Raw genomic sequence first — 21,466 nt, 5'->3', positions numbered from 1 at the left:
CGAAGGCGATTTTATAGTTGGCTTGTGTAGTTTGTAAGCCATCTATTGTCCGTTTGGCCTCGTCTGTGAGGAAACTCTTCAAATAGATGAGTTTCTGAACTTCGGATAATCGGTCATCACTGTCTATCGCAGATGAGAAATTGTCGTGAAACTGGTTCCACTCTCGAGTGTGTCTCCGCTGAATTTAGGGATTTCCAATTTAGGTAGTTGCATAGACGATCTGTATGTCAGTGATGGTGTTAATTGAACATGTTGGTCCGCAGAATTATGAGACTGGTTACGCGCGCTGGCGTTGATTCGACTTTGTTGTGATTGATTGTAAACAACTCGGTGTTTCTCGACGAACGAATCGACCCGAGCACATCTGTTGGACAGTTCCTGGTTATCCTTTATAACCTCGTCGAATTCTGGATCATCTACTGCTAAGTGGTCGTACAATTCACGATGCGCGGTGATAGAGTCTTCTTCTAGTCGATGTAGGCGCGACAGTCGACTCGCTATTTGTTCGTAGACTGACGGTTTGTCTTGTTGGCTATTGAAGGTGCGAATTGAGTCCTCTTCAGGTTCTAGTGCATTAACAAGCACCCTTCTAGCTTTGTCCAGCTTCTTCCTTAGTTGGTTGAGCTTTGTCATGGCTGTAGCTAGATTATTGTATCCGGACAACGAAGAACAAAAGTGTCAATAATCCTGGTCTCGGCACCATATGTTGTGGACGGATAAAGTCCAGCACAGGTCCTTTCCCTTATTAACACACAGCAAGACAATCTCAGTATGCAAAGTCAGTCAAAATGAGAAACTGGATGAACGTTGTGTACAAGACAAAAAAAACAAGACTAACAAGTGAAACGTGCTTTCGGTCGGACGCGTGTTTTGCGTGAATCGCGCGTGATCGTTGAGATTACTTCTCCTACGTTCGCAATGGGTCCGACTTTTAAAATGGTCAATCTGGTAAGATTGTGTTTGTTTCTAAACTTGTAATGCTTATAACTCAGCGACCAAAGGCCGGATCGTAATCAGAGAAACATGTATAAGTAACTATAAACACGAACTAGAACATGAAAACATTTGTATAAACATCGATCAATAATTGCACAATAAATGGGATTTTTCGATCTCCGCGCGACACTAGTATTCGCTGGAGGAGGGTAGCAACAGCGATATGTTCTAATATTATCACCATAAAATATTGATTGCTATTGCGTGGTTAACCAAGTCCCATGACGGGAAATTAAGCTATTTATTTGAAGGAAATAATACTCAGACTTCCCACTATCTCTTTTGCCTGTCAATGTTTGTGTTTGAATTTACCTCAAATACACAACATTTGCGGGTTGTGTATGTGTCGTACGCCAGAGTTACAGGAACACACACGCCAAATAATATAGTCGCACATGACCTATAAACATAAGCTGGTTCTCAAGATCAGACGTGTTGGAGTTCAATGACCTCAATTGCAAACAAGCAATACATGTACTGCGTTATTGTAACAATTGCAGTAGGTTGGAGTTGAAACGTAGGGAAATTTATCATACGCACGACTCTATATTAGGCGAGCGGTTAACTAGCTTAAGTTTAATCATCCCCCCTCTGTAAAGAAATGTACAACATGTCCTAAAATGTTCTTTACTTTATGGTTGTATAAGTTTGGCATGTTGTCCTCAATTCCGAGTGTTCAAAGTGGAAAAATCAGCCATTTACTTAAGCTATGTACAGGTAAACATGTCATTAATGTTTTTAAATCACATTTAACAACTGGAATGTTTGAGACATAATTAACAGAGGAAATTACGTTCAATGCCCATGAAGTTATATTTTTTCTGAAAGCTTGTAAGAATGTATTCATAAAAATTATCTTTTGCAGCGTATATATTCAAATTTGTGTCCAAAACACTGTTTTTATCTTCAAAAATGTACCTTGCGTGCAGAACAATCCAGAGGATCTGTTTTGGGGTTCAATAATTTCTGGTATCTTGATAACCGAAACCTTAATATTTGAACCATAGGGGCAATAAATGAATACTTTGTTAAAATTCTAAACTACAAATGAGTTAAATGCATCATTTTTGATTATACAGGCTTCTAAACTGATACCAGAGTAAGAGTTTAACGTTCAGCTTGAAAAACAGAAATTTAGTGGCAAGCTTGCTGTGCATGTATAATAATGGTACACTGGATAATTAACTGAATAACAGAACAGTATTGGGTTTAATACAAACATTAAGACACATAATACAAAATCTACAAAAGTTTTGTTGATGTCTGTTCCGAAGGTAGCAAACCTCATTACTTAAAAGAAACGTTCTATCCCAAATCTGGACAAAACCACATACATGTCAGTGGAGGATCCCTATAATAACTAACAGTATATAAAAGATAATACTATAATTATAGTTATTCATCAACCTCATCTAGCATTGGTTCATGATGCAAACAAATAATTCCAGCTAAAATAAAGTTACATAATACACCTGGCGTCGATGTAGACACAATCACATTATCACATCCAATGTCCTTTTATGATTTCCGAGGATAATAATCGATGTTTTATAAAAGAATAAAAGCCGGCTCGATGTACTTAAAAAGTCACTTAAAAGGAAATATACTATTCCAAAGTTTAGATACCTAATGGCACAGCACTGGAACAAGAATTAAATCAACAATATTCAGACAAGGCATCGTGTAATAAATAAACGTCATACGTCATACAATGTATACTATTAGGTAGTTACGCCAGGGTAATGTGAAATCGCCACTTTAAATTATGTGTAAGTATAAGGTAAATAAGAGTTCGTGCAACTAATGATTTTATATATTTAGTTTTAAACAGTATGACACTTCATTTATTATTATTTTAATCAATATTTTTAATTGAATTTAGCAGCGTGCTTCGAATCTATGTGTTATGAACACAACATAGGCCCGGGTCAAGTAGTTGTTGAATATTTTCACTACTACCCACGTAAATGAGTGGGATGAATCCCGTCAAATATATATGGTCAAATTTACAAAGATCGCAAGACCCTTCGAATCTATTTATAAAAACACAGCGTAACAAAAAATAATAAGAAGTCGCGTCCAAACCTGTTACTCGTGTTGTTCGTCGCGTCCGCTGTCCTTGTATTTTGTGACAAAGGGAAGGCGTGGTCACTGAAACCCACCTGCCAGTGTCTTATCATGGACTCGATTAATGAGGATTCATCATGCTGGCTACTGTTGATAAAGTGCCTCAGCTTCTCCCTAGTGACACAAACATGCCAACACGACCCCATTAAAATATAATATAATATAATATAATATAATATAATATAATATAATATAATATAATATAATATAATATAATATAATATAATATAATATGGGAAGAGAAATGGTTGAAATATTATGTTGAAATACAACAAAACAACTACATTCAACTGACCTACCACGACTTTTATTTAGTGAAAAACACGAATCACTAATGCTGTTATGCACCGATCAAGTGACAAATGGTCATCTGGATGAAATCAATTATATAAACAGCCAATCATTTGTTCAGATATGCTCTATTATAGATGGGTATCAATGACGTAGTGGCAAAACAAATCATATTTTAAGTATTTTTGGTGTGTGTTTATATTGGCGTTTCCATGGCAACCGTACACCTGCAACGAGGACAATATCCTAAAAAACCATCCCTGAACATCAAAGATTAATAAAAATTATAGAACATTATAGTACAACTTTCTTTACAAGGGGGAGATTAGTTTTTTGAAAATCAGGGTCTGGCCGCTCACCTATATAGGCTAAGATTTTAGAGAGGGGCATAACGATAAAAACAGCGGTAAATGTCGAGCACACGCCGAGGATATAGGTCTTCAGAAAACTGGACTGGAAGGCTTTGGCACTATGGAACATATAACTGCGTAAAGTAGCGACGGTACGAAATTTTGCATGAGGGGGTGAGGTCTGCTCACCTACCTTGCGCCGAAGGCCTTACTAGGGGGTCCGAGGGCATGCTCCTCTTAACAATTTTGAAATCTAGACTCTCTAAACCGATATTTTCTGTATTTTTGATGAGCAAATTTTGCTGACACAAAGGGTTTCAACTTGATTTCAACGCACCCCCCAAAGTTCGATGAAAAGGTCACTTGCATCATTAATCAATTAAGAACGACGTCCAGACAGGGTGACAATCAGCCGAGGTTGTTTGGGTCAACTGTATCTTTTATTTATGAATATAATCGTACGACTTGTAATACGTTAATTAAACACCGTGCCGTGGGTTTGATGTTGTTTTCCAGAGTTTCAGGAGGCTACACCGCACGTAACTACTCGGGCAGTCGAACAAGGAGTAATATGACCCCAGTAAAGGAAAATGTCATCTGTGTAGATGCTTGTGTGCAATTTTCACAGTCGTTTCATGTCTGTGCATGTACGATCATTAAACAAAGAAGACGTCATCAGTAACCACCAACCAATCCATGGCAAATTACTAATAATGTTGCTGTTTTATTGTTTTAAGACGAGAGACGTCCTACTACAGAGATGTTATTCGGTCATGCCATGTACACTACGAGACAGTGCATTTCATTCAAACGCGTTGTTCCAGTCGCACGGGACTCATTGAACAATGCGCGATGCGACTACTTTGTTTGTAACCCTTATCAGTATTTGTCGTTGCATTCTTTACTAGCATATTTTGTATTTGTATTCTCCAATTAAGTATATCTGTGTTACAGACATCGAATGGTGGACTGATAGTACAGAAAGCATTGTAGGAAGCAGTCCTCAAGACTGTCACATTGATTTCCTTAACAGATTTAGAACGGATGGATTCCATTGTTAATAACGTAATCCCCCCCCCCTACACACACACACGCCTTCGGATTACAGAGAACTGGGCACAGTAATTGTTATAGTCGATAACATTTGGTAGGTAAGTAATCAAAATAACTTGACGTTTTGAACAGTGGCTTTTATTATTTGATAACATACCAAAAATGTTTAAACAACGTTAAACAGTTATTTATGTTAAAATAATACTTACATTAATTTCCTGCAGAATTGTTTATATGCAGATGAATTGAATGAATGAATGTCAATTGGTGCACCTAGTTATTTATATACCTGGGGAAACCGGTTTCTGAATAAGTAATATGTTAAGATAATTGCACGAGTAACATTCACAGGTATGATCTGCATCTAGTTACGAGAGCGAAGGCTGGATGCCATCTACATCTCGCTGATTATTTGGTTGTTATCATTAACACTGCACGAATACGGGGTATGGTTTAATACTTATACAACGACATTCAGACAAAGACACGAAAAAAATGCACACACTATTTCGTACTATTACCGTCTGTGGGACGTTATCATTTGTGAGATCAGTTGATCACGTGACTACGAATTAATTTTTCATTTGTATAGCTATTCCAACCCAATCCGAAATGTTTGCTAAATCTTTATGGTTAATGATGCAAGTAAGGATGCAGGAAAGTTGGCCATGAAATTTAAACCTCAATTAGCACTTAGAGTTTAGCTATGTTTCATGTGGAAACTGTTTCACTATGCTGGCGTATGGTTCATCTACAACTTAACTGTTTGTAGTCTGTTTTGTTCAATTGCAACATTGTGCCAAGTAAGGTGTTATCTACACCTACTCAAGTTTTTAATAAATTTTGCATCATTCTCTGACCAAAGAACGAAAGCAAATATATGCATGTTATTTTTTTTGAAATATAAATTTCATCTACAGTATAAAGTGTGGAAATTCCCACTTGTGTCAGTGTTCCATTTTGACAGCGTGAAACAAAGTCTGGCGAAACAGAACACAAGGCAAACTTATTTTAGGCCTCTGCTTGCCAATGAGATATGCTTTATTCTAATAAAGTTTATTTACGTAAATTATGGAATTAATTATGTACACCATTATGCACACCATGTGGCAGTTATGTATATGTCAAAAAACCAAATGGTGAGAAACGATACAAAATATTTGAAAATTATACAATACAATACCTGTCATTACCACGTCATTCCTGTTTTCATTTTATGCAGCATCATAAAACCAGCTGTCATGCTTTTTTTTTCATTTTAAACTATAGTGACAGTATTATTGAGTTTCAAACTATAGTTTGAGCGATGCTACATAAAATAAAATAACAATGAAAATTATGAAATAACTCGTATTCAATGACGAGAAATTATATACAGATTTCTGAAACTAAAAATATGATTACAACTATTCTTGTCTTCTGATGTAAGTAGAAATGTGGTCAGGCCCATACAACAGAGTAACTACGCCATTCTCCGAAATACTGACTCATCGGTATATTGCCGTCCTGCACTGCGCATGTCCACTTTTCCAATCGGATTCAATACTACGTCAGTGTGAAGTGACAGTCGTATGGCTGGTTGACGGGCGGTTGCGCTGAAACCGTAGGTAATTAATCTTACCTCAATTACCACTGTCGTATAGTTTGTTATTTAGGATCTGTCTCTCTTAAGGAGTGGCAGGAACGGACGGCGATTGAAATGAAGGGTCGCAGTCTATAGGAATATCTATTCTGCAATAAGCATTATTCATATTCCAAAAACACAATAATAACTCCAATTTTCTAAATTTTGGCTTATTGCTGGCGATATATCCATGCGTGGTTTCATTGCAAATGCACAACATATATTACTGAACTTAGAAACAACAACCAAGCCTTTCTGCTGGTGTGTTTGTTGTATAATTATGTACGGCGAGTGTTTTGACGAATAATTATTACGTATATCTGACGTACATATTTTTTTAGCTGCTCGCCATTTTCATGTTATGTTAACATACATGTATTGTGTACGTGTATGGGTTACTTGCATATAGATGTAACACTTCTCTCACCGGGGCCTGTTTGCCAACGAGAGTCGATGCCACAATTTAAAATCCGTGGGGCAGGGTCCGTGGTGTTGATTAGTCAGTATACAACGAACATTAACACACCACAGGGTGGAGAAACACGCACGCATACAGACAAGGTGCTGACAATGGTTGACCAGTATAAACTTCAAATACTTTAATACAATACGAAGAGAAATCCCTGACTCAACAAGCACCATCCAAAACAACCGATGCTTCGTTCTCTCTATTTAACATTAACAACATTCGATAACTATAATGCACACAATAAGTACTTTAACCTGACTTAAGTTTGGTCAATACAACTCACTGACTAGACTATCAGCCAGCAAGCTAACCACTATATCAGTCCTAATCGTACAAATAATTCACTTAACTATATTAAACTACAACAACCTGATATACATGTATGCTCAAAACAATGTACATGTATTAATCCAGCATGACCTAGCTATCCTATACACAGGGTCTATTTAGCTAAAACTAACCAAATTGCATTAACCTTATTAATCCAACAAGATCTGTGCAATACATCAAATGTTACATTAATACTCACAAACAAAACTATGAAAATATCCAATATCATCTGAACAGTCCCTAATTATAATCACATGCACCGTATTAACCGGTCACAGCCTCTCACTATCTTAAAGAAGAGCAATATTTATAGTTGCACTAATATGAAACACAGATTACTACATAGAAATGCACATAAGCTCTGCTAAAAGAACAAAACATGTATCTCTAAAACTCATTAAAATGTTTAAAACTCAACAACGTAAAATACAGGGAGTCTACGCACAATTAAATAAATCTAGATTATGCTTAAACAATATGATTCATATGCGGCTAACCGCTACAGAAAGTACACTGGTACTTCACAGAAAAATTCAGCAAGAAGTGGATAGTAGAGTCTATGCTATGTCCCCATCCCAAGAAATGGTAGCGTCCAAAAGTACCGCTATCCAAAGTACAGCTGAAATTTTCACAGCGATGGTTTCGGAGCAATTGCCAAACCGCCAAAACATGAATAATAAAGAATAATGTCACTCAAAAAACCAAATCACTGGGGCAAAAACAACAGACTCGCGCCATCCACTAATTACTTTACAAAATCTACAGCGAGAACACAATATCTTTACCGCTATCGTCAGTTCTCATTAAATGATAATACTACAATAATAAAACTATATCAAAACAAACATATGGTATGTTCAACAATATACAGCAATGTCACACGACATCAAAAGTCGCCAACTGGTTCACAACGTTCTGTACAGTTCCGAAAATTCGCTGGCCACGAGGCACGTATAATTGGCGATGACGCAATGGCGGCGCCGGAGAACACAGTCACTCTAAGAGAATTACAACAACATTCGAAGATTCAGGCATCACGATCTGATGAATGTCAAGTTCATTGAGATCTAGTTTTCAAGAGATCACTCACCGCTTAATCGGACAGTTCCCGAGTCACATCAATCCGATAATCGACGACACAGTCCAACGTTGAATGTCCACAAAGTTGCTGCGACACTGGTTCGACAGTTACTCTGACTTCTTCACAGCATGGGAATAACACAAACTTCGCACAACAACTCGCCCGTGGGCTGCAACACCCTGACTCAGTTCTTTCCTAGCTTTTCGATCGATGCATCAAGTTACACATACAACTTAGCTAGTATTTATACAGCGAGCACAGAGACCAAATCAACTTTCACTACCGCTCCTTTCTATCCACAGCCTCGTTTTCATAAAAACAGGCATCCAACCTCGTTCACACATCAAAAATTAGAACTACAGTTGTACATAATAAATACGGTCAATTAAGCATAGATGAGCAGCTTATACATACAAAACAAGTAACCTGTAGAATACTGTGTGGGTAATATTTTTTATATTGATTTTTGTTGCATTTGCAGCAAATAGTTACCAAACAATGAGAAATCTATAGGATTGAATATACCCCACAGCTGGCTTCACATGCATTGTTCATAGTTCATATGGTGCTTACACCAAGACTTAATTACAGCACCTAGGCGGTATGTGGTTACAGCTTAATGTTCGAGTAATCGCAAGAAATTGACATGACAATAGAAATTCATTAAAGACTGCCACTCCCATGCAATTAACAGCGAGTGAAATTCCTGGGATTGAAACATATATTTTGAAGTCACTGATGTAGGCAACGAATAACTGCAAGTTGACATAAAGACGAGGTAGTTTATTTAATCAGTGGTCAACTAGAGGCTGAAATTATAATTAATTTGTTTATTTCAATTTCTTCTGACGTCAAATAGAATACACTGGTGAAACACGGTAGTAACTGTGGGTGAAAGGATGTTTTGGGGTGTGGTTTACATTGTATATGGAGTGGTAGGGTCGGGTGTAATGTGTTCATTTCCAACTATTATGAAGTCACGTAGAATTTCACTTAATTTATTTTTGCTGACATGTTTTCAAGCATTACATGTGAATCTAATTTTCACTGCGCTGTGTCTCAATATAGTATGAGGGAAATGGCATATTCACTGGAATTTATTTCAGGGGAAAAATGTTTTCAGTGATAATGAAGTATTATGACAGATACCCTCCCCGTGGCTTTCATTGCGTATGGAAGTTATTTTCACGAGTGATGCGGTGTATTCTGCTGCCGTACTTTCACGAGCGAAGCCACGGGAAGGGTGTGGGGTTCTGTTATTATACACATGTCCCATATTTGATTATTTCATATTAAAAAAAGAACGTGCAACAAACCGGGATAGAAATTTAGATCGGGGAACCCAATTGCCCATTAATATGCTCCAAGACAGTGCTGCGACCTAGTAACGCTTGTCAGTGTAGAACGCGTGTCGCTGTACGTGTGAAAATAAAATAATCAGACGTCTAATTTAAGTCATTGTCCGAATAAATAACTCGTGGATGTTTAAGCGCGGTGGTCGTAGCACAGCGTGTGTTCGAATTTCATGTAAATAAACAATGTATTTTACACGCGTTGTATACGTCGCTGTGAGTCCCATATCGAACAGGACGCGACACGACGACTGTCGCCCTTTAGTTGGGACCACGACAGAACCAGAACTTAAACTGGGCGACTACGATACACGGTTGATGTTGAAGTTAAAAGTTCCTCCACAGATCTGTACATTGACAAACATGCCGTGCAACTGCGGTACTCCACTGACGGAATGACTTTCGTTGAAATCGGTCGTCGCTGACTCGTGAGCTGCACACTACAACCTCGTTTGTGATGTTGCTTGCTTGTCGTGGATAGACTGAGTCTTGGTTACCGGTTAAATTTTGCTAATTTGGCGTTGGTAATCTTTATTTGGAACTGAGTAACGCCGCAACGTCGCCAGCAGAAACCTCATGGTATATCGATGTTGATGGTTGCGGCTCCATATTAATCGGAGATTTTACTGCGGGTCCAGGCAGCGGGTGGATCTTCCGAGAGCCCTTCAAGATTTATAAAACTCAGATTCCAGGTGGTCAACAAACATTAAGTTCTCCCAATCCTAGTATTCTATGTGATGTACATCTAACATGCCAAAAATGCTGGTGAACGATTTGAACCTGACAAAAATACTTGAAATAGATACCAGGAAGGGGAGGGGGGTAAAAGAAAAGTTATATAACATTTTATTATTCAATAATTTATTAAAATACACAAGTTTGTCCAACTCCCTGTGATACAACACCTCAGACATAGCTCATTGTCCTCGGCTGGAGTGTGGGCAAAAAGTTACTATTTGAATTTTTGATATCTTTTTTCATTAATGAGAAAGTTGACCCCGAAGTTAAAGTAACTGTTCAGCAGGAATGGCTTTTTAACTCTTCTGTGATTTTTTTTTGGCTTGGCTGATTTTGTCACGGTTCATACTTGACAGGCAGGTCGTACCATCACTAATTGGAAAAACAATCCTGACCCACCGCTACCATGGCAACAGCCAAAGTCTTGTAATAGCAGTGCCCAAATGATCATGCCTTTTATTTTGGCTACGTTGCGCACTGGTAAGAGATCACCGGCGCCGACATTGTTACCACTGTCAACGGAATCCCAACGCAGCTTTGAACTTTGAATAAAATGTAAATGCTGCTTCCAATCTAGAAAATACTATCGCAAAACGATTGGAAATTATACATTTAACGGTTGAATACGTCCTAACAATAAAATAAAGTGACTTCTAATGACTGCCATGTTATTTTGCAAACCTCGTATCAGGTGCCCGGTTTTAGTTATAAACAGACGTTAGCTTCACGTTCATGTCCCTTCCATGATAACAGCCGAAAACATATTGCTTGTTTTTTACCGGTTTTCATTGGCAACCGAAGTATTTTTATTTTGTAAACAAATTTTCGTCTGCTATTTTTATTCAGTTCAAATCGTTCAGCAACATTTTTGGCATATTAGGTGTACATCACATGGAATACTACGATTGTGAGAACTTGATGTATGTTGACTGATTTTTATCATAGTACGAAGTACCAGGAAGTTACTCAGTTCCAAATAAAGATTACCAACGTCAAATGAGCAACATTTGACTGGTAATCAAGATTCATGTAATCCATGGCTAACAAGCAACATCACAAGCGAAGTTGTAGCATGCAGTAAGTCATCCCGTCAGTGGAGTACCGCAGCTCAGTAACACGGCATGTTTGCCATCAGCATTGTATTCAAACGAATCACGTGGTGTGCCGTTCTCGTTCAAACCCGGGATTCGATCAATAGGGGAGTCCCATTAAAAAAACACATTGCAAATCATGCAAGTTCAACATTTTCAAACCAATATACTAAAACAGAAATGCTCAGAGATGTAAATGAAGGATAGATATTACTTTTCACTATACACATCTCTGTTGATACTATCCCTCACATATTCTACTCCCAATTACTCCTGCGTAAAATGGACTAGCCTGTTCATGTTGACATTCAGACTAAAATCACGTGACAGGCTGTTAAAATTGGCTGTTGCATACTCTTTCGCCGGTCTGGAAAATGTGTTTAATTAACTCACATTCAAGCAACAATGCAGATTTCCCAGTGGGAGTGAGACTATTCAAACTCTGCCACTAAAAAATAGGGGTGTTTTCAGCAAAAAACGAATAACCCTGGAATACACACAATATACTGAATTTCGGAACAAATCGTGCATTACTTACAGCAGCAGAATACCACAGAAATATCAGACGAAACATGAAAACACTATATATTGTATTTCAGCCTGAACCCTCTATATTGCAATTCAAGGAATTAACCCCATATGTGCATCCATTTCCCACCTTGGTATCACCCACCCCTGAAAACAAACTCTTAATACCACGCTGAAGCGTTTGGTAATAAATTAATACATTGTATAATGTTATAAAACAGTTTGCAATTTTGTGCTAAGACGGTTTGGTAAATACAAATTCATTTACTAAATTACTGCGTAATACCTACATTATAGGCACACAAAATGATTGGGTTACATAGACAAGTTCTAAAGAAACCGTACTAAATTCATGGAAACATTGACTAAATTAACCGTACTGAATTAACTGGAAAATGACCCACCGCTACTGTTTACCATCTGCTACATTCAATACACTGTGAAGAAACGATCATGCCAGACGTGGAATTAAAACCTTCGGAAATATATTATCTGCACGACTCAATAGACTGTCGTTTTCAAGACGGGACGCATATATTAGATACATTCAGGGAATTACTGTATAAGACAATAAACCCATCCCTGATTCGAAAGATTGCTGTGCATAACACAAATGGAAAATGGCGAGCATACGCCGGGAATAGAAGACTATACATTTTTAGAAGGCTGGAACGTCTAGGAGTTGTTGACTATATAACAGCATGGCAGGTATGGAGAGTGGACCCAGACGCCTGGAGGAAAAGGGAGACTACTCAGAATGGAGGAACATCAGTGCAAATACGTAACGACCCTCAGTTCAACGCAAAGATCAATCGCATCATAAATGAATGGAGGACTTCCACGAGACAGGGTGAGTACATTGAAAGTAGGTCGACGTTGTTAAGGAGGTCTTTAGGGTTCGAGTATATCCATTGTTCTGAAGACATTCTAGAAATACCTACTAGGCTCCTGAATACATGTTGTATGACTGAGGCAGCGCAAAATAACCACTACGTATTTACCGTCGTATATTTGTCCCCAATACTTCGAATAAACCTCGACCGACTGTCGGCTTACGTAGCATAACAGGACATGACTTGATTTTATTTTATTTAGGTTTTTGTCAAATCGGTGGTTGCTGGGTTTGAAAATATACCTTATAGAGGCGTAGGAGTCTGACTATTCAAATCCTTCGCTTTTATCATTGAGTCCCATTCATGTTTCTGCATACCAGGTTAATCGGAGAAAGTGTTTCAAATTAGTCAAACATATCTAAATCCTAATATATCATGTGATCAACTACGACGATGTTATCATTCCAAGTCACAAGTACATTCATTGGTAATATTCCTTCCGGCAATAGCACAACACGTACGGATCCACAATCATAAGATATTAAGTTTTAATTTGGTATGATAATTAAACCTTACTACATCACCGCTTATGGCATTTTCAGCATGAATATTATATTTGTTTGTGTTTCCAGTTGCTCCACGTGCACCAATCCAGAACCTAGATAGGAACATAGAGATGGACAATGTCCCTACCAATGTCCATACAATGGCAGGTAAGACCCGTTTCTCAAGTAAATGACGTTATATTATTATTATTATTATATAGTGCCTTGTGAATAATTGGTAACTGCGTGCCTTTGCACGTTCAAGTTCAAGGAAACATCTTAGGGTTGACCAAAGCGATTTATAATTTTATAAAATATTTAGGTAGAGGGAATTTGATGATACTATCGATTTTTTTGTGCCAATATGTGTAAAAAGCAGTGTTTTTGCAAAGAACTTGTATGAGTTTAGAAGGAGCCTTTTTTATTTGCTATGAACAACTTGTCTTGCAGCATTCTCATTACAAACACTGATTTTATTTATTTTTGTTTACTTGTAACTTACTCCGAGACTCTATCCATTCTACAGGCACCGTCAAACAGACTAAAACCAACAAACACATCTCTGAGTTTAGTCGATACGGCAGTCGAATGCAGCGAAATCGTCATGGTCTGTCATCTCATGGCCTACCAGTTGTTTCACGTGACCCGATCCAGAGGCCAGATCACACCATTTTACAGCTCATTGACCACTCCAACGCATATAGAGTGCAAGACGTGGAAACAAATAAGAGCTGCTGCTCATGTTGCTTTATTTCGATTTTGTTGATTTTCATTGTAATTGTTGTTCTGGTCGTCGGTTTGTATTTCGGGTTATCAACTTGAAAAATACTGTACACAAGTATTCGTACACAAACCAAAATTCGCCTATTAGAGAGAAAAAAAAGCTAGACGGGATGCAGATTTAATTTATTTATTATATATAACACCATCTTGTGTTTCATTAGGTAATTGTAATTTGGTGGATTTGTAAATTCTATGTTTTATACCAATATTCAAATAATTGCGTAACTCATTTCGTATAGCGTGTCACCTTATCTTCAGAATTAAAACAGGCTGGAATTTAATAGTTATAACGAAACGAGTGTCACCAATCTGATGTGGTACCCGCATACACGTATGACATGACAATTGCATTCAATTGTCTATGTCAATACGTGTTAACTTTCCCATGCTTATTACGTTAATGTTCACATTCCTACACCTATATGTAATATCTAATGTATTGTTTAAAGCCTAAACCATATTAACACTTTTATACACGCCGTGTCAAACGTCACCATACTGTCTAGCACTCCTTATTTGGCATGTTAGTAAGTTCTAACCAATCACGTTGACTTGTGCTAGGCGTCGTAGTGACGTCACGATATCACGTGGTTTCACTTATAAATAGGGGGACTGATGAGAAAGAGGGAGCGGAGGTTATACGGGAGCGGAGGTTATACGAGAGGTCTGTCTCTAGGCGTGGCTATAAAGCCATCGCCTGGAAACCAAGTTTACACTTCACTGTATCATCACTGTATCTGATGTCTCCACGAATAAATATCCTGATTGTATCACCATTACCCTCAACAGTTCAAAATCTAAGTCTGTTATACGAGTCGCACGGTGAAACTAAACGAGCGGGTAGCAGAGTGTCACACTTTTCAGTGATGATGCACAACATCCGTCCCGTGGTGAATCAGAGCGTCGGTTTGCATGGACGAACTTGAGTAGTTCAATTTGCAGGAGCAAGCACAGGCAAATGAATGTTTAGCTGAACTACCACATTCAAAACGGCTTTCGAACTTCGCAAAAAGTTAATTTCAGTGGCGCATGCCAGCCGCATTTGAGTCGACTGAACGTTTATTTCGTAGCTGAATGGAGCCTGAGAATGGCTATATCCATCTTAGATATTAAATCTGAACTGTATCAGAGAGCGGAGGCTCAACAAATCTAAATACTACTAATCGACACATGTTTTTTATTGTACTTACTATCATATTTGCTAATAATATTTTTTTTTCTTCATTTTATTCTGTATACTACAATTTGAAAGTTGAAAAAACTCATGTTACATATGACAAATATTTTCGGAAAGTATAATCAACATGGCGGAATTCAGATCATGTTCATGAAGTCAATTAATGTGAAAATAAATAACGTACAAATGAAGTAACGTATTATACTGCACTGATAGAAATATGAATTTTAAATAGTTTAAGTTAAATCAGAAACACTAGTTTCTTCGAAATATACAATACAACTATTCTTGGTAGCCCAGTTTATCGATGAAAATCCATCATCCCAAATAGTTACACAAATACACAAAGCAGAAATATACTATTCCATATACCGTCCACATAATAGAACATGAGTATCAACGACAGTCACGTGATTGACGTTATTTGACGCTATTTGGCTTAGATTTGTGAAATATATCTGTAATTAGTGGAATTAAGAATAAAAACAGATTAACTTTAACTAAAGTAAGAATTTCAGCACATTTTCCACATGTTTTAATTGAATCGATATAAGTAATATGACTTGTAATAAGAATATATAATTTTCATGATGACAATGTAGTGGGGGCACACGTTTTACATTGTAACCATCGTAACGTCAAGCGCTACATGTCTATGAGCTCTATTAACCTATTTTCATGGGATTTAATTTTTTATTGTTATGTATTTTATGTCTTATTGAACTTTGTCAACTGTGAATTGCGTTTCGTTTTAATAAAACATCATATTCTAACCCATATATGGCAGGAAATTAATTTTAAAATGTTTAGCCTCTGAACAATCCGTTATGTTGTGTATTGTATACACTGTGTAATATATGTCAAATACATGTACATATATGTAAGAATTTGTGCAATGTCAAGTTTATCAATTTAAAATGCGAATTTAGAGAGCCATAAGAGCAAATATTGGGTAAATCCATTTCTTTGCATCAAGTATATTTTCACCCGGCTGGACTAGAAACCTTTTAAATTAAGTTAAATCTACACAATGATTGTGGGGGATACAGTAGTGGGCTTCGGTTGTACTTGATCGCAGAATAAACAACAGTCAAATGATGTAGATGCAAAAAAACACGGTATGGTTTATTGCTTAACAAACTGGCATAGAAACATTTAACACATGAACAAAGCGGGAAATACTAATGTAAGATACGCGGGAGAAAAAAGATACAACACAGAGTAAATTGATTGGCTGAAATTAAATGATTCTAATTGGTCGAGAATTACTAAGAGCAATCGTTCATGCGAAAGGTAAACGAATTAACTATAGCGAAATGACATGTAATAAGAATAATAATAGCAATATAAAAACGAATACAAATATGAATCTCCGGCAACGACAATGATTGAATGTAGAAAGCACAAGGATTCCCTACCATATATATATATATATAGCAAATGAAATCCGTCATTATGTGATGGGGAGAATTATCCTGTCACGTGGATATATTACGTAGCAACTGCTTTCCTCGCCAAATATGCTAATTTCTTCCAGACAGGTATTACATCCGCTAACAACCCCTCTTGTTTGTCTCATTTCTAACTACTAAATCAGAATTGACGTTTGCGGTAGGGCACCTAGAGTTCAAATAATACGACAATCGGTCTGTGTTGTCAAAAAAGGGCGCTCACCCAAAAATGACACTGTAAATTCACCGGGTCACTGTATTCCACAAACAACACAAGCTGTGCCGCATATATGTAAGAGGTGAGAAAGGCTCCCATCCTCTCTGCATATCCCATATAAAATATATTAATACCGATGTAGACAGCCTAAAATGAGGTTGCCACCTCCCTTCCTGTCGACCTTCCGTGCTCACCAACAAAAAACAAACAATAGTTTCTGAATAGGGTGTATTTAAGTGTCATGTATTTGTATATTTAACAATGAAATATCATAAACCAAAGTACGTAGTAAGGCGGTCGTTAAATGATTTGTTGTAAATAATCGAAAATATAATTGCATTCGGCAGTTTTTGTGAGGAATATAAGTTCCTGGTCATTATCCTTACAATAGTTTAAAGCACTGTGAGATTAGGTGGCCATTAAACGGCACTGAAATAACACCAACAACGGTGTAATCTGTATATTCCGTCATTTGTCACAATACTGCTGCTGTCACTTGTTTCAGATTAATAATAAATGCGTGTTGTCCTTCCAAAAACATATCATTGTAGTACAGAATATAGATCTGTCATTCATTACCATTCATACACGAGTTTATCGTTGTGAGGTAACAGCAAGTTCCCGTTGAAGAGTTCGCACAGTTATAAATTTCTACTTGCCCCACTATTCCGTGACTTGTGTGGGTGCGTTTTACACACTTACTTGGTAGTTGTGAAGGCGCTGCGTCGAATAGGGAAATATTTACTAAGAGAACAGTGTGCAGAACAAATGAGTCATTGTGAGAAATATGACGCTCCTGTATTTCCCCGTTCCCACTGCACATGTGTATTACTTACATTTTGATTCACCGATGCGTTGATGTTGCTTTCACTGTATCAATCATGTCGGAGGTTGAGTTGAAACCGTCGGAAATCTATTACTTGCACGACTCAATAGCCTGTCGTTTCAAAAACGGAACGCATTTATTGGATACGTTCAGGGAATTGTTGTACAGGAGAATAAATCTATCGTCATTTGACGAAACAATTGCCGTGTTTAAAGATGAAAACAGCGGTAAATGGCGAGTATACGCCGGGAATAGAAGACTTTACATTTTCAAAAGACTTGAACGTCTAGGAGTTCTGAACCGTATAACTGCTTGGGAAGTAGCGAGAGTGAAACCAGGCGTGCTACGGAAAAAGAACACCACCCAAAATGGAGGAACATCTGTAGCAATACGTGACGACCCTGAGTTTGATAACAAGATAACGTGTATCATAAACAAATCGAGGACCTCGAACCGACACAGTGAGTATCTTAATAATGGACCGGAGTTTTAGACAGGTGTTTGGCTGATAGAATATACAGTATATAAATATAAGTGCCTGAGTACGTAATGCAGGACTGCCCAGCCCAAAACAGATACTACGTATCATATATAAATACTATATATTTCAAGTAAAAATCGTTCGAATGTCGGCTAAAGTGCCTTACAAATTAGACATTTAACTAAATGTCATTGCTTTATTGCAACATTTATTATTATCAAACATTAAACATATGAGGAAATATTTTTAAAATACATGCGAGTTTTAAACTATAAGCCGTCTATTTATAGAAATTTTAACACGATGGGGAATTCCATAATCGCGATGACGCCCCTTATCACGTGACGTCGACCTAGTTCTATGACTGTTCATTTGTGTGAATGCTCAAGCACGCGTGTCGTTGTTGTTGAGGCGATTGAACCGTTCGGTTATAATTGCAGCGAAATGATCAATGTTTTTGAATTTTATATATTATATACAAATTTCTAAGTCCACCCATACTTCGCCATTAAAAGACCTGCTATATTATGACGTTAAACCAAAGTATGTTCGACGAGCAGTACGGTGATTGTTTCGTCCACTGTGTCTGAGTAAACCAGTCATAGCAATACCCAACTTCAAGGGTTTTGAAAATCGTCATCGCCAATTAATTACAGCAGTCACGTTTTTTATGCTCTAGTTGAAAGCAAAAACAGAAATACGTACGGAATATATGATAGAAACTCACGTATTCCCTCCGTCTTTTGACATCGACCTAGTTCCATTCCTGTCAGGCGGATTGCTATAGTGTACGAGTGCAATATATATCAGAGATGACTGCTTTGTTACCATTCGAATGACGTGTAGTTCACTGTACTGTTTTTCATGTATACCCCCTCTAACGGTGGTATACAAGATTTAACAACAATTATTATTTCAATTAACAATAATGCTCATATAATATTTATGAAAACCTTGATGATCACAATCTTAACATTAACGTAACTACATAGTTGTTTGGTTTAACGAGTAATCGAACGTATTTTTTCCTAGTTTTAGGTTTCATTCATTTAACAGAGAACCACTTTTGAGAATAATATAAAAATATGTTCGTTTTTATTTTAAAAATAAATAATGCCACTTCTCATTTTCCATGTCATTGCAAACTACCATGTCACATATTTACATGTTCAAGTTTGAAAACATCTTACGGGTTGCCAAACAAATAAATATGTAAAAGTTTGTTGAAGCTATAACCGATTATTCTCAAAGGTGTATACAATAAATGATTGTTAAAGAACGTGTGCAAGACAATTTTCTTTGAAAGAACATTGTATGAATTTTGTTATTATTCCAGCGTTGTGCATTTTTTTGTATTCTTAATGAAATATATGTTATATTTATTTACTTTTAACTATTTATTTCTTATCCATTCTAGCCACCGACAAATGGACTAACACTAACGAGCACATTGCAGAAAGTAGTGATTACGACATTCCCAGACACCATTATAAGAGTACTGATCTTTCATCTTTTGAGACCAGACTTGATGAGCTAAATAAATTGTTCGAGAGATTGTTGCAAAGGTATATTTCAAAGTGAGTACCTATTTATTATAAAGACGTAGGGATATTAGTTGTCAATGAGGTACAATATTAAACAGCGTAAAAGTAAATGAGGCTGGCTGGTAGGATACGAGTTAAAAACGAAAAATTACAATTATTAATTATAGCTAAATCAATCTCTAAATCAATTTTCTATTTTATTTTTCTTATAACTTAATGTTTCTATCCAATATATAGCCATCGTGAAGTGCAATTGTTACGAAAATACTTGTTCGTTATGGCTTCGTCCACAAGCTGCCACACAGGAACCAATCCAGAGGCCAGATCACATCACTTTACAGGTCAATGCTCCTGACAACGCATATAATACAATAGATGGAAACACCTACGTGCTGATGCTTATGTAAATGTTGTCTCTTGAATGTCAGTTTGTATTTTAGATAATATTGATGAACTATTCTAAATACACAATTCAGACTTGATGTTCAATATTTTCATAATTAAAAAATTCCAGCGAACATTTTGTAATACAGTTTTTAATATATAAAATATATTTAACATTTGTTCGCCTATAGTGTAGGTGCGATGAACAGACTACACATATGTGCGTTCACTCCAACACCATCACTCGTCTAGTCCACATGTGAACCGTAAACATGTGTTCGCCTATAGTGTAGGTGCGATGAACAGACTACACATATGTGCGTTCACTCCAACACCATCACTCGTCTAGTCCACATGTGAACCGTAAACATGTGTTCGCCTATAGTGTAGGTGCGATGAACAGACTACACATATGTGCGTTCACTCCAACACCATCACTCGTCTAGTCCACATGTGAACCGTAAACATGTGTTCGCCTATAGTGTAGGTGCGATGAACAGACTACACATATGTGCGTTCACTCCAACACCATCACTCGTCTAGTCCACATGTGAACCGTAAACATGTGTTCGCCTATAGTGTAGGTGCGATGAACAGACTACACATATGTGCGTTCACTCCAACACCATCACTCGTCTAGTCCACATGTGAACCGTAAACATTTTGACATTTGCGATTCGAAGGATAGTTGGTGCACAATATTAAAAATATCGCCGCACCAAGTATTTTCTTAATTATATAAAAACATTATTGACAAAAACAATACGTTTGTTGTAGTAAATATTATTTTTAATAAATGAAATGCATAGGCTTCCCGTCACTAAACAGACAGTGTATCGAATCGTGCAGAAAATATATTTCCGAAGGTTTCAGCTCAACCTCCGGCATGGTTGTCACCTAACAATATTTCATTATTGGATATGTATGACCTGAACATGCGCAATGATATTGGATTATTCAGTGCGTCATAAATTCGTGGAATTGTTTATTTATACACATGATCTCATTCATAGGAGAAGTCCAGGGATACAACACGTATGTGCTGCGCTGAGTGAGGGTTGCCGTAGTTTACACACACTCGCTGATTCTGACCTTCTCGACCTTATCGCACTGCACTGCACTCTACTGTAAAGACAACGTGTATGGTTTAATTATGTATATATTTATCCTGGGCAAGATTTTAAACTACATCCGG

The 21,466-nt window shown here is 37.2% G+C and overlaps 2 protein-coding genes across 2 annotated transcripts; both read left to right on the top strand.

The window, feature by feature from the left end:
• The first annotated feature begins 12,440 nt into the window (after positions 1–12,440).
• On the top strand, positions 12,441–14,970 carry LOC102808134 (uncharacterized). Its single transcript, XM_085507726.1, has 3 exons — positions 12,441–12,880; positions 13,496–13,576; positions 13,935–14,970. Exons 1-3 carry the CDS (start codon positions 12,484–12,486, stop codon positions 14,228–14,230), a joined length of 774 nt encoding a protein of 257 aa, XP_085363852.1. The 5' UTR covers positions 12,441–12,483; the 3' UTR covers positions 14,231–14,970.
• A 2,947-nt stretch (positions 14,971–17,917) lies between these two features.
• LOC144350292 (uncharacterized) lies at positions 17,918–20,405 on the top strand. The gene is made up of 3 exons (XM_085507573.1): positions 17,918–18,323; positions 19,761–19,920; positions 20,125–20,405. The coding sequence occupies exons 1-3, from the start codon at positions 17,918–17,920 to the stop codon at positions 20,240–20,242; spliced, it is 684 nt and encodes a 227-aa protein (XP_085363699.1). The 3' UTR covers positions 20,243–20,405.
• Positions 20,406–21,466: the final 1,061 nt, after the last annotated feature.

Source organism: Saccoglossus kowalevskii, chromosome 14, assembly GCF_978046115.1.
Source record: "Saccoglossus kowalevskii chromosome 14, keSacKowa6.1, whole genome shotgun sequence".
In the NCBI taxonomy this organism is placed as follows: Eukaryota; Metazoa; Hemichordata; class Enteropneusta; family Harrimaniidae; genus Saccoglossus; species Saccoglossus kowalevskii.
Note: the sequence above shows the minus strand (reverse complement) of the source record. Positions and strands in the feature narration are given on the sequence as shown.